The 23,858-nt window shown below is 38.0% G+C and overlaps 1 protein-coding gene across 3 annotated transcripts in view; it reads left to right on the forward strand.

Moving 5' to 3' along the window:
• CLCN3 (chloride voltage-gated channel 3) overlaps positions 1-23,858 on the forward strand; it is a 75,162-nt gene that overhangs the window by 44,925 nt on the left and 6,379 nt on the right. For all 3 annotated transcript variants that reach the window (XM_075709132.1, XM_075709133.1, XM_075709134.1), the window contains 10 exons: positions 3,024-3,181; positions 5,383-5,482; positions 7,810-7,997; positions 8,687-8,809; positions 10,144-10,350; positions 12,717-12,797; positions 14,052-14,597; positions 19,230-19,416; positions 20,726-21,124; positions 22,855-23,071. In XM_075709132.1, coding sequence (XP_075565247.1) covers positions 3,024-3,181; positions 5,383-5,482; positions 7,810-7,997; positions 8,687-8,809; positions 10,144-10,350; positions 12,717-12,797; positions 14,052-14,597; positions 19,230-19,416; positions 20,726-21,124; positions 22,855-23,071 — 2,206 coding nt within the window. The remainder of the gene's footprint in view (positions 1-3,023; positions 3,182-5,382; positions 5,483-7,809; positions 7,998-8,686; positions 8,810-10,143; positions 10,351-12,716; positions 12,798-14,051; positions 14,598-19,229; positions 19,417-20,725; positions 21,125-22,854; positions 23,072-23,858) is intronic.

Here is a 23,858-nt window from a genome sequence, read left to right on the forward strand (position 1 = left end):
CTCTCAACTCTCCTTTGCTTTGTGTGGCATAGGTTTGCATACTCCTTGTAGCTTGATATCGCTTCATATATAGCAGGGCATAAAACCAACTCCCCTGGAGCAAAGGCAAGCTTTTGTCCTACCATCATCAGTCAGGTTCAGGAAACTGCTTGCTCACATTGTAACTTTGTAGGAGATTAATAATTAAACTGTGGCTGAATTTAGTTTATGCCCCCTTGCTTTGCGAAGGAGGTTAATTTCATGTAAAAAAAAACCATTTTCATAATGTATTCTGTTATTCTTTTAATTTTGAGAGCTAAACTAATCGCTACTGTGTGAATTTTATTACTACCTCTTCCACAAGATTGGCTTGCCTTTTCAGCTAGCCAGACGTGTATCTTAGACTTCCTTTTAGGTTATAAGAATTGGAAATGGCAAGAGAATTGAATCCCTTGTCCTAAAGCAATGTTTTCACAATCACTTTTATGAGCAAATCTGATTTAATGTGTTGTTGTTAGCCTTTTATTAATGGAAGCATAGGTAATGCTTCTTTCCATCTGCCTTAAGAGAGACTAGCAGCAGCTTTGGGAGGAGATTTACAGGGCTTAGCTATGGTGAATAGATGAGGGAGAATTTAATATGGCATAGATTGGGGGGAAGAGGGTATTAAGATGGCAGCCACGCTAGCATGAGAGAATGGTATTGGCATTGTTGAGGAGTTGTCTCCTGCATTTGCATTCTCTTCTTTTACTTCAAGATTTTTTTTAAAAAAAGTAATGTTTTTATAGAATTTTAAGCTTTTCTATATGTAATGTGTATATGTAATGAATAGTAGTTTGTGTATCTTGAAGATTTCTCATCGAATTTTGTCTTAATAGGATTTTTGTATTATTTTCTTGTGTGTTGTCTTTCACCACTAAGAAAATGTCCAAATAAACACTGCATTATATAGCAGGTGTAAATGAGACCTCTCAAGCAATAGATGGCTGAGGCATGCCTTTGGGTCTAATGCCAGATGTGGCACGGCTTCTGCTAGATCTCAGACTTCACAAATTTAAAGGGAAAAAGCACATTTTACCTATGCATAAATCTAATTGTCAGTTGCTGGTGAACTCAGCATTTGTAGCATTTGAAAGTTTACAGGTAGACCCTTTAAAGACTTCTTTTGGGGGGTGGGGGGTGGGGTTAACAAGTTGGAAACTTCTGCTGATAACACCAAGCAGCTGAGCCTGCAATTAAAAAAACTCAAAAAAACAACCAACCAACCAAGAAAACCCAACTCACAAAAAACCCCACCTGCCTAACCATCCCAGTGTCAGTCTAGTGAAATGAGTTCTAGTGCCTCTCTGAGCCAATAGATGGCTTGGCCAACTTGGGCCTACATCTTTAAGAATAGAGATTATTGTGGTACGCCATATGCTGTTGGCCAAATTATTTTGTTCTTAGTCAAACAAGTGAGAATAATCACTTTTTAAATCATTGCCTATATTAACCTCATTATGAATGTTCCCTTTATAGCAATTACTGTTGCAGAAGCAGTTTGTGTTGGGTGGGCAAATGGTGGCCATGCTATATTTAGTCAGCCGTCCAGCAGAAAATTATACTTGGGGTCTGTAAATATACTGCAGGAACTCAAAAAAAGCCAAGATACTACAGAATTGATGACATCAGAAAGCTTAAAAAATTAAAACTTTCTTAATCACTTGTTGTTGTGGTTTAACCCCAGTTGACAACTAAGTACCATGCAGCCGCTTGCTCACCCTCCTCCCCCCGGTGGGATAGGGGAAAGAATCGGAAAAAAAAAAGTAAACCCCATGGATTGCGATAAAGGCAGTTTAATAGGACGGCAGAAGAAGAGAAAGTAATAATAATAATAATAATGATAAAAGAATATACAAAGCAAGTGATGCACAATGCAGTTGCTCACCACCCGCTGATAGATGCCCACCCAGTCCCTGAGCAGCAATTGCTGCCCCACCCCCGGCCAGCCCCCCCCCAGTTTATATACTGAGCATGATGTCATATGGTATGGAATAGCCCTTTGGTCAGTTTGGGTCAGCTGTCCTGGCTGTGCCCCCTCCCAGTTTCTTGTGCACCTGGCAGAGCATGGGAAGCTGAAAAGTCCTTGACTACTAGTATAAACACTACTTAGGAACAACTAAACCATCAGCGTGTTATCAGCATTATTCTCATACTAAATCCAAAACACAGCACTATGCCAGCTACTAGGAAAAAAATTAACTCTATGCCAGCCGAAACCAGGACACTTGTGAAGAGAGAAAAATTCGCAGTACTCCACTTGCTCTTCTTATTCTGATCACTGAAAGAAAGACTGTTGGGGGTGTTGCTATGCAAGCTGCTTGTGAAGGAACTAGCTAGTGATGACAAACTAGTAGAAGACATTTTCTTTACACAGTATTTCCAACTTCTCATGACTGAGGGCTGTTCTGTGAGTTACCTGAAATAAATAAATAAAAACTTTTTAAAAAAAGTATTTGCTTAGCTTTCTGTTGCTTTTTAGCTGCACTGATAATCTGTTGATAATGTATTTTAAGTTTGGTTTAGACATGTGGGAGAGATTGGTAATCAATGGTATGTATATTTAAAAATAACTGGCAACGTATGGAAGTGCTGTGAACTTTAATCATCTGGGTTTGTTTTCTTACAGTCAGATTTTCCTCTGGTAGTTTGTAAACTGAAATAAACTTCAAGTTAAATGTGTGTTGAAGCTGCTCATTTTTTCCACTTTGTTCTATTGAAGTTTCTCTGGAGACTGCACACAAAACAGAACAGCAATTTGACTAGTACATTTGTATTTAACCAATGGAATTACAAGGTCACTAACATGCAAATTTAACCTGCAGATGAGGACAGAAAAAGAATAGTGACATGCAACATTGAGAGACCTAAATGAAGTAAAATACGCATATTATGGGAAGTGTCTTAATTACTTCTTCAGAAATTCTACATGCTGTAGTGTTATGAACATTAAAATACTTTGTTTGTTGCAGAATTAATTCATTTCTGTCTTTTCTCTGCCACAGGAACTCATTATACAATGACAAATGGAGGAAGTATCAACAGTTCAACACATCTGCTGGATCTTCTGGATGAACCAATTCCTGGAGTAGGAACATACGATGACTTCCATACCATTGACTGGGTTCGAGAGAAGTGCAAAGACAGAGAAAGACATAGACGGGTACTTGAGATAAATAACAATACTTGGAAAATATTTTTTGTTGGATGTCAGAATTAAGGTCTGATCTAGTAACAAATAGAAATATGTGCATACTTCAAATTTGTAAGTAGTTACGTCATCTAGAACAACTTGAATGCTATTAAAAAAGGCACCGTCTCATTGATAACTGCAGTCCTGCAACAGTATTATAACTTGAAAAGGAAACAGTAATTTAATGGAGTGGGAATAGTTCCCCATCACCCAATTTACAGTACTGCCTTTTTTGCATGCTAGTATATATAAGGCTATTTTCCAGTCTAGATATATTTGTAATAGTGCAGTCATGCTTATGGTGGTACTTGTACAGAAAAGTGAGCACTGATGTATATTGCTTTTATACTGACACAAGTGTATCTGTGCTACTGCTATGTAGTGCTGCGGTTGTTTGGATTATGGAAAGTGAAAATTCTCATCTCTAAAACACTTATATAGGTGTATACATGCTTAACAAAATAATAGTCTCAGTTTGTATGGTAAATGTCCTTTCCACTCTCCCATCACAGAACTTGCTTTCTCCTCTTTTCTATTGATTTATTCAGAAGATCTTCCAAGTTCAGGCTGTTCATCTTCATCAGTGTGCTCTGCAATGAGTTCTTCTATGAAATGGACTCAAACTGTGTTAGTCAGTAACATGCTAGATACTGTCATTCATGTAATAGAGTTGTTTAATAGCATTTTAGGAGGAAATATGCTATTTAGAGCCTTACTGCCAAACTTTTGGGATGCTTACGTTAATTAACCTTAAAAACAGAACAGATTTGGAGATGTGGTTTCTCCTAAAATATTTTTTAACTGATCAAATGAATAGTTAAAAATTAATTGTAATTGTATGGAGGGGCCAGGGGAGAGGTTCCTTCATGTACAATACTGTAGCGTTATTCTGCTTTCTTTGGAAACACCATTTTTAACTTTCTGGAAGCAAATGTAGGATGTATATGCTGATTTACTTTGACATGGTTAAAAAAAAAAAAAAATCTTAAATGAGTTTAAAAAAAAAAAATCCACAATTGCACTACCTAGTGCTTTTTTAAGCAAAAGCATGCTGGGCCTGACCAAATCCTGGCAAGGCAGATCACACCTGGAAATAGGTTACCTAGGGCGAAGTCTCACAGCTGTTACCTGTTTTAATGTCTGAGACCATAAAAATCAGACAAGGCAGTTCACAGTTTATCATCACAGAACTACTGTGAAATTTATAAATATGCCCTGCATGATAGGAGACTGACTGGCCATGTAATCAAAGATGTAGAAAGAAGAAGGAATGAGTACTAGTTCATGGTGGTTTTGAAACACATGCTACTGTGGAAATAACTTTTTTTATTTTTAAAAAAAACAGTTTGAGAATCTCACAAATGTAGAGGAAATTAAAATATATTTATTTGCTTTAGGGGTGGTATTTTTTTCTAGATTTCCTTGTCTAGTATTGTGCTTTCTTGGTTTGTTTGTGGTTTGATTTTTTTTTTCCGTTTGTTGCACATACTTTCTCCCTCCTTTTACAGTATGAAAAAATCATAAGACTTAGGATCCAATTACATAATGAAGGTTTAATCATAAAACAAGTTATGCACAAATTTCAGCTAAGTACACAAAGTAAAGTAAGGCTAAAATAAGAATTACTAGTTTTTCAGGACAGTAACTTCAGATGTCATTAGCAATAGTTATCTAGAAGTCTTATGGGATAGTAACCCAGTTTCTGGTTTTGTTTTATTTTTGTGAGGTTTTTAGTCTAAAGAAAGATATTTATATTTTAAATAGAAGTTTAGGAATTTGAATTGTATGGAATAGCTTATTACTGATACACTAACAGTTTATTTGAGGTTCAACAAAAAATAATTTAAGATTTAGGAGAGAAATAATTTTACAATTACATGTTTTAAATGTGTATCGTAGAAAGTATTAATTTATCTTAATAATGCATTTCCTGGGTTTTAGTTCTTTAAGTTAAGCAAATTTACTTTCCTCTGTCAGGTGTTTGATATGTGAAAAACCAAGCTGATTTATCTACGTAAAGCACTAAAGACAAGGAGAATGCTTGTAGTTTAAAGAGAGGGTATATTTGCCTGCAGCTTGCATCATGCAGTTTGTATGTCATACATACTTTTTCCTCTCCTATTCATATTACAGAAACGCATACGAGTATACATAACGATTTCTCTTTGCAGATTAACAGCAAGAAGAAAGAATCAGCATGGGAGATGACAAAAAGTTTGTACGATGCATGGTCAGGATGGCTAGTGGTCACGCTAACTGGTTTGGCATCAGGTAAATTAAAAAGCAGAGGATTTCTTTCTTAGATTTGTCAGCAAGTGTAGTTACTGTGCTTTTCATCTGTGTGTTATCCACCAACCTGGATAAGAGCTGTTTCAGACTACTACCATAATGCCGTGAGGGAAGGAGAAGGTTGACTATCTTGATTTACAGGCTTTAGCATTTTGAGGGGAGGGTTTACTAACCAAATGGAAAACAAAATCCTCACTGAATTTAGTGAGAGTTTCTCAGAGATAGTGAACTTCCACCTACTAAACTATCAATGTTCTTTAAGCCTGTGATTGAGATTTGTGCTTTCCCTTTCTGTTAAATTTTGCTTTTTTCCTGTAGGATTTCTTGTGAAAGTGTATTAATTGATTGTGCTAGATGTTTTTTCTGCTATGAATTCGGTTTTGGGGTTTTGTGGGGGGTTTTGTTGTTTGTTTGTTTGGGGTTTTTTGCTAGGAACTTTACTGAACCCATTAGCTTATTCCATAAGGACCAAAAAGGAGCTCTGGTATATGTGTAGTTTTGGTAAACGCACTTCCCTGTAAAGCATGTGTTTATACATGAGCAAAGTCTAGCTATATGTTTACATCATACCTTTCTAGAGGTCTTTATACAGAAAATAACTAGCTTCAGCAGGTAGAGTTTGTTGGCCTCTACTTCAACTCTGTCTTGTCTTTTTAATGTATTTTGGGATAAGTTTTACAGTTAAAATCGTCTGATAGTTTGTGGCCCCATTGACGTGCTATGCTGCTTTCTGTCAGCATAGTTTGGAGTGACCAAAATGTGCAGGAGTGAGAAATCACAAATTTTGTGCCCAGTTTTTCCAAAAAAGTATTTCAAACGGAGATTTAGATTAAATGCTAGGAAAATTCGATACTTGGAGAGTATGGCTGTGCCTGTTAAAAAGGCATGGTAACTGCATAATTACTACTTAGATATACACATAATCACTTTCACAAATCACATATAAATTAATATATATGCAAAATCTGTAGCATATTTATATACCTCCAAATGTACAGTCTGGGAGTATATAATTACTGGAAATTGCTTGTGATAATTTGGGTGGGAACATGCAGTGTTGGGTTTCCACCCCCCAAGCTGCTATGTATATTAAAATTGCTTTACTATGTTTCAAGCAACAAAGTGAGCAAATTCTGGCCATGACTGGTCCTAGGTGTTTCAGCTTCAGTTGCTTTCTGTTGTATGTGTCTAGTGAATCTTAAATGGTACAACCTTGATTTCCGTCATGGGGAGATCATATGTTTATGTATTTTGATTAATTTAGGTGAGATTTTCTTCTACTGAAATACTGCCTTTGACTTTGACTTTGGTTGGCTCAGGACCTCAAACTGAGGGTCTGTCAAGATTAGTAAACATAAATTAGTAAATTGGAGGTAATTGTCTACTACCAGCTTACACAAGTAAATTGTGGCTGTCTCTAGACAGCTATTTCTAGTAGTGATTAATACCTTAAAATAGTAAATTATAACTGATTAACAGTTGTTCATATTCACAAAAATACTGACTTTAGTAGTTTTTCAGTATACTGCTACCATGAAAAACTATTTTGCTTTTGTAAAATAAATATAAAAAATACAAATATATAAAAAAATATAAAAAAATTAAAAAAAAAAACTTTTAAAATCCTTTGAAGCAATTTCCTAAGTAATGCCTGTTTTTTGAGGACTCTTCAGCAAGTTTTCTGCATGTAGTTACAACACAGAATCCCTCTTAAGCTTTGAGTTTGTGAACTGCTTAGTATCTATACTGTTTGTTACCTGCAGTAGGAATTTTACGTGCCCACCATGTTACAGAATTAAGTCATTTTGTGTATGGATCGCATGAATGTCATCAGGGTTAATTTGGTGTTTTATTTATGTTTTTTCTAAAACTGTTGTTGGCAAGGTAAGAATTATTTTCTCCAAATGTGCTGCTTTGTACAAAACATAGTAGAGTAGTTCATGAGTTCTCTGGGGCATGCCAAGGTAGTTTTGTCAGAAGGTCTGTTGTCTTTCTCATCACAAAAGGTATCAGACCTCTTTTGATTCTTAACTCCTTAGTTTCAGTGGACTGTTGGAGAACTGTGGCATAGGAAGAAAAAAAAAAACAAACTTGAACTATACAAGGTACGAGATTATTCAGCAAATACTTATCTTACCATGTTGCAAATAGGATATATTCCTGGAAATCAGTAGTACTTTAAATGTCTGTTTCTTTAGGTTTTCTGTAATTTCAATTTACATCAATTAATACCAGCACATTTCTTCATTTTAGCTGGGTCTGTTATTCCTATTTACCAGAATATTAATACAAAACTGTTTCTACAACAGGGGCATTGGCAGGATTAATTGACATTGCTGCTGACTGGATGACTGACTTAAAGGAAGGCATTTGCCTTAGTGCTTTGTGGTTTAACCATGAACAGTGTTGTTGGGGTTCAAATGAGACTACATTTGAAGAGAGAGATAAATGTCCGCAGTGGAAAACATGGGCAGAACTAATAATTGGGCAAGCAGAAGTAAGTTCCCATTCTTTGATGGTCTTGTGCAACAGCTGGACTGAACATGAAAAGAAAATAATGGTCTAAAGGTCAGGGTACTAAACACAGATTTGGATTGTACTGTCTGCTCCGTTTTTCAGCATTTGAATTGATTAATAGGTCATAGTGTAATAAATGTGCACTGCCGGGGGCTTGGAGTGTTGCAGGTGTAAGGAAGTTACGAGAGTATATAACTGTTGATGACGTGAGAATTTCTATTCTTGATCATAGCTATAAATAAAAAAATAAAAATGAAATTTGTGGTGTTCTCTGATAACTAAGAATAGATTGGTTTTAGTTTTTCTACCACAAATCTTTTTTTTAAATAAAGACGATTTACTCAGTATTCAGTAGATTTTAGCAGCTAATAGCTATTAAAAAATACCTGTGCTATGTTTTTTTCCTTTTTAAGATGAAGTGTTAGAACACTTTCTACCTTGTATAACCCAGTCTTTGCTGATGTGCAGGTGTCATGACTTTATGCTTTTTAAACAAAACTCACTCTTCCTTGGCTTGGTAATAATTACTGGTAATAATTACTGTCCCTCAAAATGTGTGCATAAGTGTGCTTGCAGCAAGAGTACTTCTGGGTTATTTTAAGTAGTGATTTTGCTTCTGCATCAAATTTATATTCTGACTTTTTTTTTCGGTTTTGTTTTTGCTTTTAGGGTCCAGGTTCATACATAATGAACTACATAATGTACATTTTCTGGGCTTTGAGCTTTGCCTTCTTAGCAGTTTCTCTGGTGAAGGTATTTGCTCCCTATGCCTGTGGCTCGGGGATACCTGAGGTGAGGTCTAACTAATGTACACATTACAGATGTTTCATGTTAATATGAAAATTCCTGCTGCCTTACAGGGTCAGGGGAAGGCAAGAGGGAGCGCCCTGTGACTTTGATGAAATACATTAATACAAGTATTCAAACTGAAATAATGTAATTGTGCTGATTGTCGCTCAGAAAAATACCCCAAATGTCAGAGAACCTCCTGAGTTTGTAGATTTTGCTGTATGCTTCTGGCTGGTCTACTTTTTAAGGAAGCGTTTAGCTTAAGAGGGTGGACTTCTGAAGAGTGATTTCCAGAGCTCCCCCAATCCCGACCTCCCTCCGCTGATAAGAGAGCAGTAGTTCATTGACAGGATACGGTCCTTTGGTATAGCAATTGATCTTTTGTTCCACTGGCTTTAATCGCCTTAACTAGCACAAACCATCAGACAGTCACAAAGTAAAATGTTTAATATCCTCAAAATCTCATTCTTTCTACAATTGCTGTCTGCTGCTATACACAGAAAGGGAGGGAAAAAACCCAAAGTCAAAGTCTGGTCAGTCTCACTTCTCCAGTCATTCTGTAAATATTTATTTATGTATGTGTACTGTAGAAGTTGAAGGACAAATCCTGCCTCTGAATGAGCCTGGAGTAGTTCTGTGCTGTTACTCCAGAAGAGATTTCATCCTAAATTGGTTTCCAGATTTAGCTAACCTTTACTTTCTAGACACAGCTGCCCAGTGTTTTGTGTGTATCCTATTTATAGACGTTGTCCTTTCCTATGATAACTATATTATTTCCTATATATGGGCATATTTTACAGGCTAATAGTATGACACCATTAGGCAAAGTAATACCTTAGGCAAGTGGCACATCTTTTCTAGTGGGAAAAGGCTGATCTTTTCCATCTTTATGTCACTGTTAAATTTTTATATAGAGATGGTAAAACATAAGGAGAAAACAGAGAGGGGTAAAATTGGTGCAAATGTGATATTGCTACAGTAGATGACCTTGAGTATAGTTTTTGCAGGTTTATTTCTCCTTTGGGAGTTTTCTGACTTTCATGTGATAATTTACATGATAAACCAATGAATGCAGTTTTAGAAGCTACTGCAGATTAATTTCCTACTAAATGTAATTGATAATGTTGCTGTATGTTATTGTCCAGTGTTTAAGAGTAACTTGCAAATGGAAAGCCTCTGGCAACCAGATGGACTCAGTGTAGCAATCTGAACAGTACATGTTTTAAAGTGTGATAAAGTTAGTCATTTGAAAAGGCTATTTTTGAAGTTATGCAACTAAATTGATAAAAGTAATTATTTTCTGAACAAAGGATATATTATTTTTTTCTTTCTTCCAGATAAAAACTATTTTGAGTGGCTTCATCATCAGAGGTTACTTGGGGAAGTGGACTTTGATGATAAAAACAATTACTTTAGTCTTGGCTGTCGCATCAGGTTTGAGTTTAGGAAAAGAGGGTCCCTTGGTACATGTTGCCTGCTGCTGTGGGAATATTTTTTCCTACCTCTTTCCAAAGTACAGCACAAATGAAGCTAAAAAAAGAGAGGTGAGTTCTTGCAAAAGCATGTTGAATATCTGTGCATTTACACCAGTTTGTTTAAAAGATGATACTTGTTCTCTCGGACAGTGTTTAGGCTTGAATTATCAATGTTATTTATTGTGTTAAGAACATTGTATTATCCCTAGCATTCTCCAAGGTAAATTGCTTCCATGTCAGAGTAAGTTTGGGTTTCTCCTACATCAGAGACCATTTGATTTTACTTAAATTCTTTCTGTTCTTGGCTCTACATTTTGGTAATCGATGAGCGTCTTAGTTGTGAGGACAGCAGAGGACTTTTGAACCTGTCAACAAAGTATTCCTGGAAAAGGGTTGGTGACAACCATGTTTCTGCTCTGTTTCATTTTGTTGTTGGTAGTGAGTGTGTGGTGGGTTAGCTTTGGTGCCCAACAAGCCGCTCTCTCACCCCTCCTCCTCAGCAAGACAGCAGGAGAAAATAAGATGAAAAGCTCATAGGTCAAATAAGGACAGCGAGATCACTCACCAGTTACCATCACAGGCAAAACAGACTAGACTTGGGGAAGATTACGGTATTGCCAATTAATAACAGAGTAGGATAGTGAGAAATAAAAACAAAACTGAAACCACCTTGCCCCAGCTGTGCCTTATTCCCAGGCTCAACTTCACTCCTGACCCTTCTGTCTCAAAGTAGCACAAGGGGATGGGGAATGGGGGCTGTGGTCAGTTTGTAACGCTTTGTCTCTGCCACTCCTTCCTCCTCATGCTCTTCCCCTGCTCCAGCGTGGGGTCCGAGCCATGGGAGGGAGACATTCATGAACTACTTCAGCTTGCGCCCTTTCCGCAGGGTGCAGTCCTTCAGGAGCAGACTGCTCCAGCGTGGGTCCCCCACAGGGTCACAAGTCCTGCCAGCAAACCTGCTCCAGCCTGGGCTCCTCTCTCCATGGGTCCACAGGTCCTGCCAGGAGCCTGCTCCAGCGTGGGCTTCCCACAGGGTCACAGCCTCCTTTGGGCACATCCCCCTGCTCTGGCGTGGGGTCCTCCCCGGGCTGCAGGTGGATATCTGCTCCACCATGGGCCTCCATGGGCTGCAGGGGCACAGCTGCCTCACCATGGGCTGCACCAGGGGCTGCAGGGGAATCTCTGCTCCAGCACCTGGAGCACCTCCTCCCCATCCTTCTCCACTGACCTTGGTGTCTGCAGGGCTGTTCCTCTCATGTATTCTCACTCCTCTCTCTCACAGCTGTGCAGTGCTTTTTACCCTTCCTTATCTTATCTTCCTTATCACAGAGGCACTACCAGCATCACGGGCAGGCTCAGCCTTGGCCAGTGGCAGGTCCATTTTGGAGCCAGCTGGAACTGGCTCTGCTGGGTGTGGGCGTAGCCTCTGATGTCTTCTCACAGAAGCCACCCCTGCAGCCCCCCCTCGCCCCGCTACCAAAACCTTGTCACCTAAACCCAATAGAGCGTGCCATGCTAATGAAAGCAAGTGTGGGCACAGAGAGTAGCAAGATTTAACGTATTTATTAATTCAATAAAATTTTCATATTGTAAGATAAAAAAGGGTGTCGTCCCAGCTTTGCCTCAGTTCTCAGGCCCAACTTCTAGAAGGAGACCGCAGAACATGGGAAATTTGGGTTCACTTCCTATTTCAAAGCCGTTTATTCTTAAATCATTTAACTTACCTGTGGTTTAGCTGCTTATCTCACAATAACGTAATAATTCTTTGAGTTCCTCTGTGTATTCTTCCACAGGCATATAAGGGCTGCTACCTGGGTGTCAGGGTTTTTGCAAGGAATTTGCCCAATTTTGTTATAATTAGCACTCACTTTAACCATCCTCATATATTGAACATAATTCATCCATGATGCTGTAGGACCAGCTGCTGCTGCTTGAGTTTCTCTTAATCTCTCGCTTAATCTCAGTTCACCTCAGATCCTTCTGCAAGTTTTTGCTTGAAGACTACTGAGCGCAGATCTCCAGGACTGATATATAAGTGATGTAGTCTGTCATCAGTTTTTGTCCCTTGAATAATATTTGCGATGGGTGGACTTCTTTGCCACACACATCTAGCACAGAGAAAGCTTACTACAATTTCTTAAAAATGAGATATCAGCAGTTTCATACTGAAGCGTAGACTCCTTTGGGTGCTTTGCTGTGGAGGCTTTGAGCTGTGTCCTTGGCTTCGTCATGGCTAGTACCTAGATGGTGGCTGCTGGGGCCACTGGCCACATCTTATGAGCACTCTGATCCAGTTACTTGATGCTTTTCTGTTAGCAAGTCTGTGTGTCCTTGATAGAAACACAGAAGAAACTGGTAATGTAATGAGATTCTGTTCTTCATGTTTAAAGCATATCACAGACTGCAGGAAAACCCTCACCATTTTTCTTTTCCAGGTGTTGTCAGCTGCTTCAGCAGCAGGAGTATCTGTGGCCTTTGGTGCCCCAATTGGTGGAGTCCTCTTCAGTCTGGAGGAGGTATGTCAAGAGATGGCACTGAAGGATAGATATGGAAAAAAAATCTCTTTTAGCATGAATAATCGCAGACTCCTTTAAGCTCCAGAGTCTTTCCTAAGAAGGAAATTATTTTTGGGCACACATTTCAAAGTCAAGAGTCCTGTTACTGGCAAACTCCTAAAGATATTTTTTCTTTTCTTTGGATGAATGTCAGCTTTGCTTTATTTGCAGTTATATTTTTCTGGAGAAGGGCTGAGTCAGTTCATAATTACAGTTTACATGCAGATAGAGATACAGCAGTTTTTCACTCTAGGAGTGTATTCTAAAAAAAAAAAATACAGGCTCTTTTTTTTCATTTTGAAAGAGGCTTTAGAAACCTATTTGACAGTTTTATGCACCAAGTTTTTAAATATTACTTTTCTTAACATTTCAGATACTAAACACAATTGAATACGTTAATTATTAAAAATGCAAATATGCTATTAAAATGACCTCCAAGGCAACCGAACTCTCTTCTCGAAGAAATGTTTTGTATTAAATTAGTTTTCATTAGTTGTTTGCAAAATACATAAGAAAGTTATTTAGATCATTAGAATTTTTAAAAAACCTAAAGATTAGAAATCTCTGAATTGAAAAAAGGAAGCAAAATATTCTTTCATGTATAAATTCTTGGTATCGTTAGGGGATTTTGAGGAATTTCTTTGTTGCCAAAAATATTGCAAAAAAACTCAGAAGAAAACTCTCTTGAAATTCACATCAGTCTATGTGGGCCTTAAGTATGAAATTGCATGCTCTGTTTTGAGGATTTTTTTTTTAAATGTTTTAATCACACTTCATAAAAATAACACATCTGCCAGAAACCTTTCAGTGTAGGTTGAATGGCGCTGAAACAGTACTAGCAGGAAATTTGAGAGAGCAGCTAGTACGCAGTCTGGTTCTTATAAATGCTAGAAAGAGATACATATAAACAGAGAAACTTTTAAACATAAATTACTACACATTATTTCCTAACAGTCTTAAAACAGCAGTGGTTTCAGTACTGCTTTAGTATTGTCTTTAAAACTGATGTAAGTATGAATTGTAGTAGAGCTTTATAAAAATGTAGTATGTGATGGAGCACCAGTGCTCCAAGTGATAGGAATAATACTGATAATATGAGAGTACTTTTTTTTAGCATATACTATGTGAGCAGCAGTACTGTACCACGTGCATAAAACAGTCTTTCCACTATTTTTAATTGAATCGCTAATAATTCTCATGTATTGCCTTTTGCAGGTCAGTTACTACTTCCCACTGAAAACTTTATGGAGATCATTTTTTGCTGCTTTAGTGGCTGCATTTGTTTTAAGGTCCATCAATCCTTTTGGTAATAGCCGCCTAGTTCTTTTTTATGTAGAATATCACACTCCTTGGTACCTTTTTGAACTGCTTCCTTTTATTCTTCTGGGAGTATTTGGTGGGCTCTGGGGAGCATTTTTCATCCGAGCAAACATCGCATGGTGTCGTCGACGCAAATCTACGAAATTTGGGAAGTATCCTGTCCTGGAGGTTATTATTGTTGCAGCAATAACAGCTGTCATTGCATTTCCTAATCCATACACAAGGCTAAACACCAGTGAGCTTATTAAAGAGCTCTTCACAGACTGTGGGCCGTTAGAATCCTCCTCCCTCTGTGACTACAGAAATGATATGAATGCGAGCAAAATAGTAGATGATATTCCTGACCGTCCAGCAGGCACTGGAGTCTATTCAGCTATATGGCAGTTGTGTTTAGCACTCATATTCAAAATAATCATGACAGTCTTCACCTTTGGTATCAAGGTAAGTGTGAATGCAGTGGCTGCATCATCTGCTGTGATTATATAATTACTGCCTTTCTCATTTTCCATCTCTCAAAGCTAGCAGCTTTGTTTATAGAATTTTTTCACGTGTAGTTCTTTTTAAAAAAGGTCTTTCTACTGTTGATTAGTGTCATGGTTTAGCCCCAGCCAGCAACTAAGCACCACGCAGCTGCTTGCTCACTCCCCCTACCCCGATGGGATGGGGGAGAGAATTGGAGGAGTAAGAGTGAGAAACACTCCTGGGTTGAGATAAGAACAGTTTAATAATTGAAATAAAGTAAAATAGTAGTAGTAGTAATAATAATAGTAATAATAATATACAAAGCAAGTGATGCACAATGCAATTGCTCACCACCCACCGACCGATACCCAGACAGTTCCCGAGCAGTGATCGCTGCTCCCTGGCCAACCCCCCCCAGTTTCTATACTGAGCATGACGTCATATGGTATGGAATAGCCCTTTGGTCAGGTTGGATCAATTATTCTGGCTGTGCCCCCTCCCCGTTTCTTGTGCACCTGGCAGAGCCTGGGAAGCTGAAAAGTCCTTGACTAGCATGAGCAGTACTTAGCAACAACTAAAAACATCAGCGTGTTATCAACATTCTTCTCCTACTAAATCCAAAACACAGCACTATGCCTGCTACTAGGAAGAAAATTAACTCTATCCCAGCCGAAACCAGGACAATTAGAAAGCAACTCTTGTAGAAAACAACATTCAGTTTAATTATATTGAAACTAGCCCTTTGTTCAGCCGAATAGAATTGCGTGCTAAATTTAATAGGGAACAGTAACTATGTGGGTGGATGGCTGTTTGTATGGGCCTGATTCAGCAATAAGGATGATTCTAAAATTTCCAAGAGCCGAGTTCAAACATAACCACTCAGGTTCCCTAGTCCTGTTACATGGAAGAAGAAAAGACTGTACCTCCTGAAGAACTCGTAGGGGTTTTTTTAATCCCCTCTCCACATTTATCACATAAATGTAATTACTTCAGACTGTCAAAGGGAGCCAATGATGATTTCTTTCCTGAAATTTCCAGTATTTCATGTCATGACTAGAAAGCAGGCTTTGTTCATGTGACTGTAATGGGAATTTCTTCTCCATTACAAAGCAGCATAATTTTTGTCTTTCCTGGTCATCTCATGAATCTGTTTTGGAGCGCTCTTCAGCTGCTCTCCAACCTGTGGCTGTTTTCTGAATGTCATATAACTGTCATGCCTTCATCATTTTCTGTCTTGTCAGGCCCCCTTCATAGTTTTTTGCAACTACATTGTTATCAAACATGTCTTAACACAAACGTATTGTAGCACATTCGCTAAGCAGGATTTGTGTTTAAACTGGCTTTAACTTTTCAGTCTACATTGCTGTTCCATGTAACTGCATGCATAAGAAAACACTTCTTTACTGTGAGGGTGGTTAAACACTGGAATAGGTTGTCCAGAGAACTTGTGGAGTCTCCATCCTTGGAGATACTCAAAACCTGACTGGATGCAATCCTGGGCAACCTGCTGTAGTTCACCCTGCTTGAGCAGAGGTGTTGCGCTAGACAATCTGGACTGGTCACGTCCAATCTCAACCATTCTGTCATTCTGTAATCGATAGAGCAATATCATGTTGCATTTCTCACATGTTGATATTTTAGAAGATGTTGTAGTCTGTTATTTGAAGTTATTTTCCATATATTGGTTGATGGGTAAGAGAAGTCCGTTGTGTATATTTTAAATGCTAGTCTTCCATAGGTCAGTATTTCAGACATTATTCTGTAATGTGACCACTTCAATCTGTTGTATTCACTTACTGTATTTCACTTATATCTAGGGCTCTGTCCTTCTAAGCATTATAACATTTACCATTCATGTGTTTGTGTGCATCTGGCTCTTTATCATGGGATTGTCACCACAGGATCACACTTTGTGTATTAGATTTCACTAGATTACAGAAGGGTAGAGCTTACACTTCATTTGGTTTTGATTCATTTTCTCATAACTTCAGCATCTGCAAATTGGTGGAAATATTTTTGTGAAGTTGTAAGAATATGTTTATCACTTTGCTGGTAGGCAAGGAGTCATGCTGCTGTCATTGATGGGACTGTGCTACGTACGTTTCTCTGAAGCTTTAAAGCATATGGCTGGTTAGAATGTCAGCCAGTATCTGGAGATCTGGAGAAGGGGATGTCACTTTAATGTTATATTTATTTGCATTTTAAGCTTTATTTCTATGAAAGGAGGAGAAAATGCAAAATTTAAGAAAAAAAAATTTAAAAAAGACAACTTTGTCATTTAAATCATTATTAAGGATCCTCGGGGCTCTCCATGTCTCTTCCTGGAGCTGTAGCCATGTGCCAACACCCGTGTCTCCCCCACAGGAACTATTTTCCTGTGAGGTAAGCAAAGCAACTTAGCTGCTGCCTGTGGCGCATGGTGATTCCTGCTGCTCTTACTGCCATGAACAAGGATGACCACAAAGCTGATCTAGCAGTGCTTTGTTTTGGTTTGGTTTGTTTTTTCCTTCTTTCAGGCTTTTGTACATACACTGTACTGTGTATTACCGGTAGACTTGTTACTGTGTCTAAATGCTGATGATCAACAGTTGTGGTGGGATTACAGTTTTGCCTTAGATCCTGACTGGTATGCAACTGCACTACCAGGGAAGTGGAAAGTTGCACCCGTGTCCCAATTCCTTGCTTGTTTCAAAGATGATACATGTGCCACAAGATAAATCTTTTCCTCTGTAGTGTACCTTGATTTAGGCTGGCATGCACTGGAGAAGAAAGCTGAGACAAGGCAGAACCTAACTTTTTTTCCTTGCTCTTTCTCAGTGAAGGTTCGTCTCCGCTTTGTGACTTGTGATTCAGAGGCTTATGCAAACTTAATGCATCTGTAAAATCATAATTACAGTTAGACTTGTAACCATTATCCACATGTGATGGAAAGAAGGAGCTAGATGCATAAAAAAGTTACGTTAACAAAGGACCAGAAACAATTTGGATGTAATTTCCATGTGGAGACTGAATTTCTGTGGCATGCTGCTGTAGCAGACTAGAGTATAAGACAGTTTCAATGATTTATTCCATTACTTTTATATCTGAAATGTTACTTTTTCAGAGTGGTATTGGAACTGTTCACCAAGAAAGAATTTCACTCAAGAAAAAATTGGGATTTTAACCATTAGAAAGGGGTTTAGATGCATGATTAATTGTGGGAAATAACAGTAGTGGTATGAATGCACAATTTGGATATTAGACTAAAATTATAGCATTGAAGAGTTACCTCTGTCAACACTGAAATATTAGGTAATTCAGGATGGGAATGAAGGGTTATTAAACTTTTTCCCCAAAACCTGTGCTGCTGGCTTTGAAACGCAAAGCTTGCGATGTTTGTTTGTCCTTGGTTTGTCTGTTAGAAATCATCTTTGCAACCGTAAATATTGGCAATAATAATAATGAAGATGATGATTCAGATTCTGAAATACAGTTCTGCACCAGCTATTGGATTCCATGGCAAAATCTACAGTTTGGAATTGCACAATACTGAAATTTCACAGCTGTACAGTGGAAAAAATGAAATTATGTGTTCTGTTATACCAGGAGTGCAGTCTTTTAATTAAGTTATTTTGACAAGATGGGTTGAGGTGCATTTAGACAAAAAGTAAAAATTCTACTACTTACTTGTAGTCAGTTCTGTACCTCAGTCATGGTAGAAAATATTTTGATACTAACAACTGCTGTGAGGGGAAGCAGCGGGCATTTCCAGTTTAATGAGACATTTAGACGCCAGTATGGTTTTTGGAAAGAAGATTAGCTTCCTAAGGAGGAGAAAAGATAGACAACAGCAGTTTTTGGGATGAACCTTCACTTCTTATGAAGCTGCTGATAAAAGCAAGACTTGGAATAACATTTTACTAAGCCATGTTGGTATGACAAGGCTGTGTGGCCTTTTCAGGTTTTAGTTAATAACAGAGAAACAGTTTAAATAACTGAAATTACAATAGGAACTTTTTTTTTACAGTAATGTGTTACCTACTTTTTGCAATGCCGTTTTCTCCCTTACTCTGTTTAGCATTCTATATACACAACTTTGTATGGGAAACTAGTAAGCAAAGCTTCTTTTGAAAATCACCTATTTAGCTGGCCATCTAATTTATAGCAGTGTTAGGAAGCAGTTTGGGAAGGCAGTCCTATGTGCAAAGCTTGTTTAGTAAGTGAATGTTGACTCAGAGGAACATGAACTAATAAGGGAGATGGGGAATAGTAAGGAAGACTTTTCAGTACTAGCAGCGCAGCTCAGATTGGATACATATATGGTAAAAATTGTGCTGTCGGCACTGAGAGTCTAGAGTGTGGTCCTGTACTAGTGATAGATTTGCTTTTAAATACAGTAAAATATAAACAAACATGCTCATAAAATGGATTCAGCTAACCAGGTTGATCAGAAGTATCAATAGCATTGTGTTAAGTTTTACTAACCTTGCAATGTCAATTTACATGTTTTTAACATGACAATTTGACCATTTGCATCTCTTTTGGCAAAAACAAACAAAAAAATTACTTGTAAAACTATGCATCAGGTATGTTCCCATCAGCGTGACAAGAGTTCTTCTGTTTTTATTGCAGGTTCCATCTGGGTTGTTCATTCCTAGTATGGCAATTGGAGCAATAGCAGGCAGGATTGTAGGAATTGCAGTGGAGCAGCTGGCTTACTACCATCATGACTGGTTCATTTTCAAGGAGTGGTGTGAAGTTGGAGCTGACTGTATTACACCTGGTCTTTATGCCATGGTTGGTGCTGCTGCGTGCTTAGGTAACTAAAATATAACAAAGTAAATAAGTATCCAATTTCTTGTATGTTGCCAAAGTAATGATTAGAAATGGAAGGAGATATAAACGTGTGCAGTTTTGGAACACCTTCTTATATGGACTTCTCCGTCTTCAGAATAATACATTCACATCTCTACACGAGACCGTCAGATCCTTGTGATCTGAGGAATAACGTGAAATTTAAATTGATCACAAATAGAAGAATTTAAATAGTAGTGTTTGCTTTCTATTTTTGGTATCAAGAGGTGTCATTAATACATCAGTCAGAAAAATCAGTTCCTTGAAATGTATGAAGTAGAGGATTTGCAGAGTCAAGTACTGTTGAAATTACAAGGAGGTGATGTGATCAGCTGCCACATCTACATGAATTGCAAAAAATGTTACTGAAATTCATAATCCAGACAAAACCTTCCAAAGTGTCTGATGATTTGAGGAGTCCAGCTTGAGATATTTTTAACAAGTCTGATTTACAAACTGTTGAAAATCAGCTTCATGGAAGGAGGCTTAAGTTGAGCACCTAAACTAGGAGAGGTTTTTTTGAAGGTCTTGTCCTAGCTTGTCACTACAATGCCTTAGAAATTAAACTTAAAAGCTATTAGTACAGATCCTACAGAAGAGCGACCAAATAAACTAGTGGTACAAATTTACGTTTAGGAGAGGTTGTCTTTTAATAGATCAACTTGAATCACTTCCGAATGCTTTGAAAGGAAGATTGTATTCGTTTATTGAATGAAGATATGGCATCAGAAACCTTGGCAGGAAAAACATCTTGAATACTAACCAGAGAGAAATATAGTCCCTGTCTTCTCCCATTGTCCAAGAAAGAGATTTCATCAGCTCAGAATTCTCTCTAGCTTTTATGATTCAGGAACAGCATTAAATTCCTAATCCTTTGGACAACATAGCTGTTGAATTGCTACCTGTGACTTCCCTGCATTAGTTCCATTCTTCTTCCAGATTCTCATCTTACTGGATTTCCTTGCATTTCTCAGTATTTTTAACCTAAGTGTGGTATGGAGAAATACATAGTTTTATTCTGTTTACATGAAAGAACTGCACATATTTTTCAAATCTCTTTTTTCTGTGACTTTCTAGGAATTTTCCCTAAAGCACACTTTTACTTCTAAAAGTTTTGTGTTCTTTTTCCCTGTCTGCTTCTGTTTGGATTATACAGAATGATGTTCGTCAGATGACCTTTAATGGCAAAGTTGCATTAGTAGTTCTCAACAGGGAGGCGGGAAATTCTAAATTCATTGTGATCTGATACTAGAATGTTACCATTTTTCTTGCAGGTGGTGTGACAAGGATGACTGTGTCCCTAGTAGTTATTGTCTTTGAGCTAACAGGAGGGCTGGAATATATTGTGCCCCTAATGGCTGCAGTCATGACCAGTAAGTGGGTAGGAGATGCCTTTGGTAGGGAAGGCATCTATGAGGCACACATCCGACTGAATGGATATCCTTTCTTGGATGCAAAGGAAGAATTTACTCACACAACATTGGCTGCTGATGTTATGAGACCTCGAAGAAGCGATCCACCTTTAGCCGTTCTGACGCAGGACAATATGACAGTCGAAGACATAGAAAACTTGATCAATGAAACCAGCTATAATGGTTTTCCTGTTATTATGTCAAAAGAATCGCAGAGACTAGTGGGCTTTGCTCTAAGAAGAGATTTAACTATTGCAATAGGTAATTATCTTCCAGTATTGCATGATTATATATGCTAATGTAAATTATTTTATAGCTTAAAACAGAATTTACTCTGTGTGTTTCTAGACTGATTTCAGATTCAGATACCTTGCACAGGCTGTCTGTTCCTTTATTGAAGTATATGATTATCTTCAATAGCAGGCTGTGAAATGGAGAAAATGTTCATCTCTTTGTCATAAAAACAAGAGTTGTCACATTGAAGAAGGCCAAAATGTCATCTAGTCTGGTATTTTTGTTTGTTTTGAGGCTTTTGCTAAGTATCTCTTTTCCTTAAGTGACGCTACATTAACATTCTTCTTCAGAATTGAGTAGTTCTGATTTTAGAACGTCAGGGTTCTGTGAGAATTACTGTCCAAGTCATTTTTAAATTTAAATGCCTATCGTACTTCTCTCTGACAGTATGTTATTTACTGTTGTTATAACAACTAAGATTGTATTATGGAGAGAGAAGTGAAATATTAATTATTTTAGGTTTCTGGGGTTTTTTTGTAATGGTTTTATTTGTGTAATGGGAAATTTGGCCCTAGGCACATGAGCACACAAGCCCTGTTTGAGCCCTCTTTCTCTGAGTATTAGAACTTGTGTGATACTTGTGACAATGCTTTGTGCACTGGCAAGAAAAATTCTGTCGATTTTGAGGATATTATTGTAACCAAAGGAAAAAAACATTATTATGTAAGAAAATGTTACAAAGCTGTAACATTTGGTACATGAAATCAATGATGGAAGTTGCACCTTAAACTACTTTTTCCCCCCCCCCGTAATTCATAAGACTGTACATTGAGAAGTATCGCTTTAACAAAGACACTTGAGGAAGAGACACAAAAGTCTCCTGAAACTTTTTAAAAAAATGTTTTGTGAACGCAACACTGTTTACTTCAGTAAAATTTTTGCTTGTGGCCTTAATACTCTGTATACTATGATACTGCACTGTGTAGGATGTATAGGAATGTCCAAAACTTGGAAATCATTCTAGAAATCATACTGTTCTAAGTTTGCATTTACTTAAGAGTAAATGGGGGAATGGTAGAACGTTCTTCTAACAATACACTTTCCCAGGTAAGACTCATTTCAGCTGCTGAGATGGCACAGGGCAAGTTGCTTAGTCTTGGATTTTGGCTGCGTTAAGAGAGTCCTTTTGTGAAATAGTTCAGGGTACAGGGCAGGATGCTGATGTCACCAAGGTGATGAAGACATGGAAAGGAAGAGGATCCAGTTCACACAAAGTTAAATAAATCCATTATGAACAAGAAGACAACATTTTCAGAGTGATCAGAAATGAGTTCTTTGGTTTCGGACCAACAGTAATTACAGCCATTGGAACCGTGGCAGGGGAGCTGTCAATTGAGATTGGCTTTCCCCTTGACAGTTTCTTCAGCAGCCGTCTGTGTGCTTGCTGTATGTTAGTTTTTAAGTCTTTCCACGTCTTTATAGTAAATAAAAGCTATTTATTGGAGTGAGAAAGGTAGTAGCCAAAGAATGGCTAAAGCTGTATGGTAGATGGCTGTTGTGATTTCTGCACAAACACTTCTTAGGGATAAAGCAGTGGCTATGGAAACACATCAAAATAGCAGAGATCAGAATATCAGCATCTAGGGAATAACATCAGAGTCTGGTAGTGTTGATTGATCCTGCCTGTTTGCACTAAATTATATTACTCCATGTAAATTCTTCCTCTGCTCTTCCCCCCCTTCCTCTTTTTCTTAAAGAAAGTGCTAGAAAGAAGCAGGAAGGGATTGTTGGCAGCTCCAGGGTCTGTTTTGCCCAGCATACCCCATCGCTTCCAGCAGAAAGCCCTCGACCTTTGAAGCTTAGAAGCATACTTGATATGAGCCCTTTCACCGTGACGGACCACACACCAATGGAAATAGTGGTGGATATTTTCCGGAAGCTGGGTCTGAGGCAGTGCCTTGTAACACACAATGGGTGAGTAAAGTGGCAGCAATGCTGTTCATTTTGTTAGATACAGTAATTTTCACTTCCAGGATCAGAGTATTTGAACCGGGATATATTCCAGGATCATGGTATTTGAACCCGTAAGTCTGGTACTGCAACAGAGGACCCTAACTGTTCATTAAGAAGGTGCTGTGCTGTGGCACCTCTCTTAAATTCTTACTCCTCCCTTGTATTGCAAGTGAGCAGGCAGGTGTTTTCACTCATTTTAAGATGTTGTTTTAAAAATGAGTTCTCATGCAGCAAGTTTTGTGTGTGCAACTTGCATGTGGAGGAGACACAACTTGTCTCACAGAGGTTTAGTCTTGTGTGGTGCACAGTCTAAGGCCTGTATTTCCTTGTTCTTACGTACGTTCTGGCAATGGGCAACATGTCAGCTGTTGAACATCTACAAATATCTGGGTTCATAAAAAGTAAGGGAGAAAGTGATGCAGTCAATACCTCCTCTTCTGGAGTTTAGTGATGGCAATTACCACCAAGCTCTGTGTTTTGGAATACTAACAACTAAATAACTGCTACTAGTTCTGGAACTTCAGTCTGCCACCTTGGTTTCTACACTTCAAAATATTTCAAGAAAGTATTTTTAAGATTTAGAATGTTTGTAAATGAGACTATAGGGAGTTGTCATGTGATTACCCACTAAATAAATCAGTCCTAGGCATGGAAACGTAAATGTTCATTATAATTGCCTCTTATTTAAGCTACTCCTTTTTTTACATGATCTTTTTCTGTGTAGCTGTTCTTTTAACATTCTGCTTTC

The sequence above is a fragment of the Pelecanus crispus genome, chromosome 4 (genome assembly GCF_030463565.1).
Source record: "Pelecanus crispus isolate bPelCri1 chromosome 4, bPelCri1.pri, whole genome shotgun sequence".
Taxonomy (NCBI): Eukaryota; Metazoa; Chordata; class Aves; order Pelecaniformes; family Pelecanidae; genus Pelecanus; species Pelecanus crispus.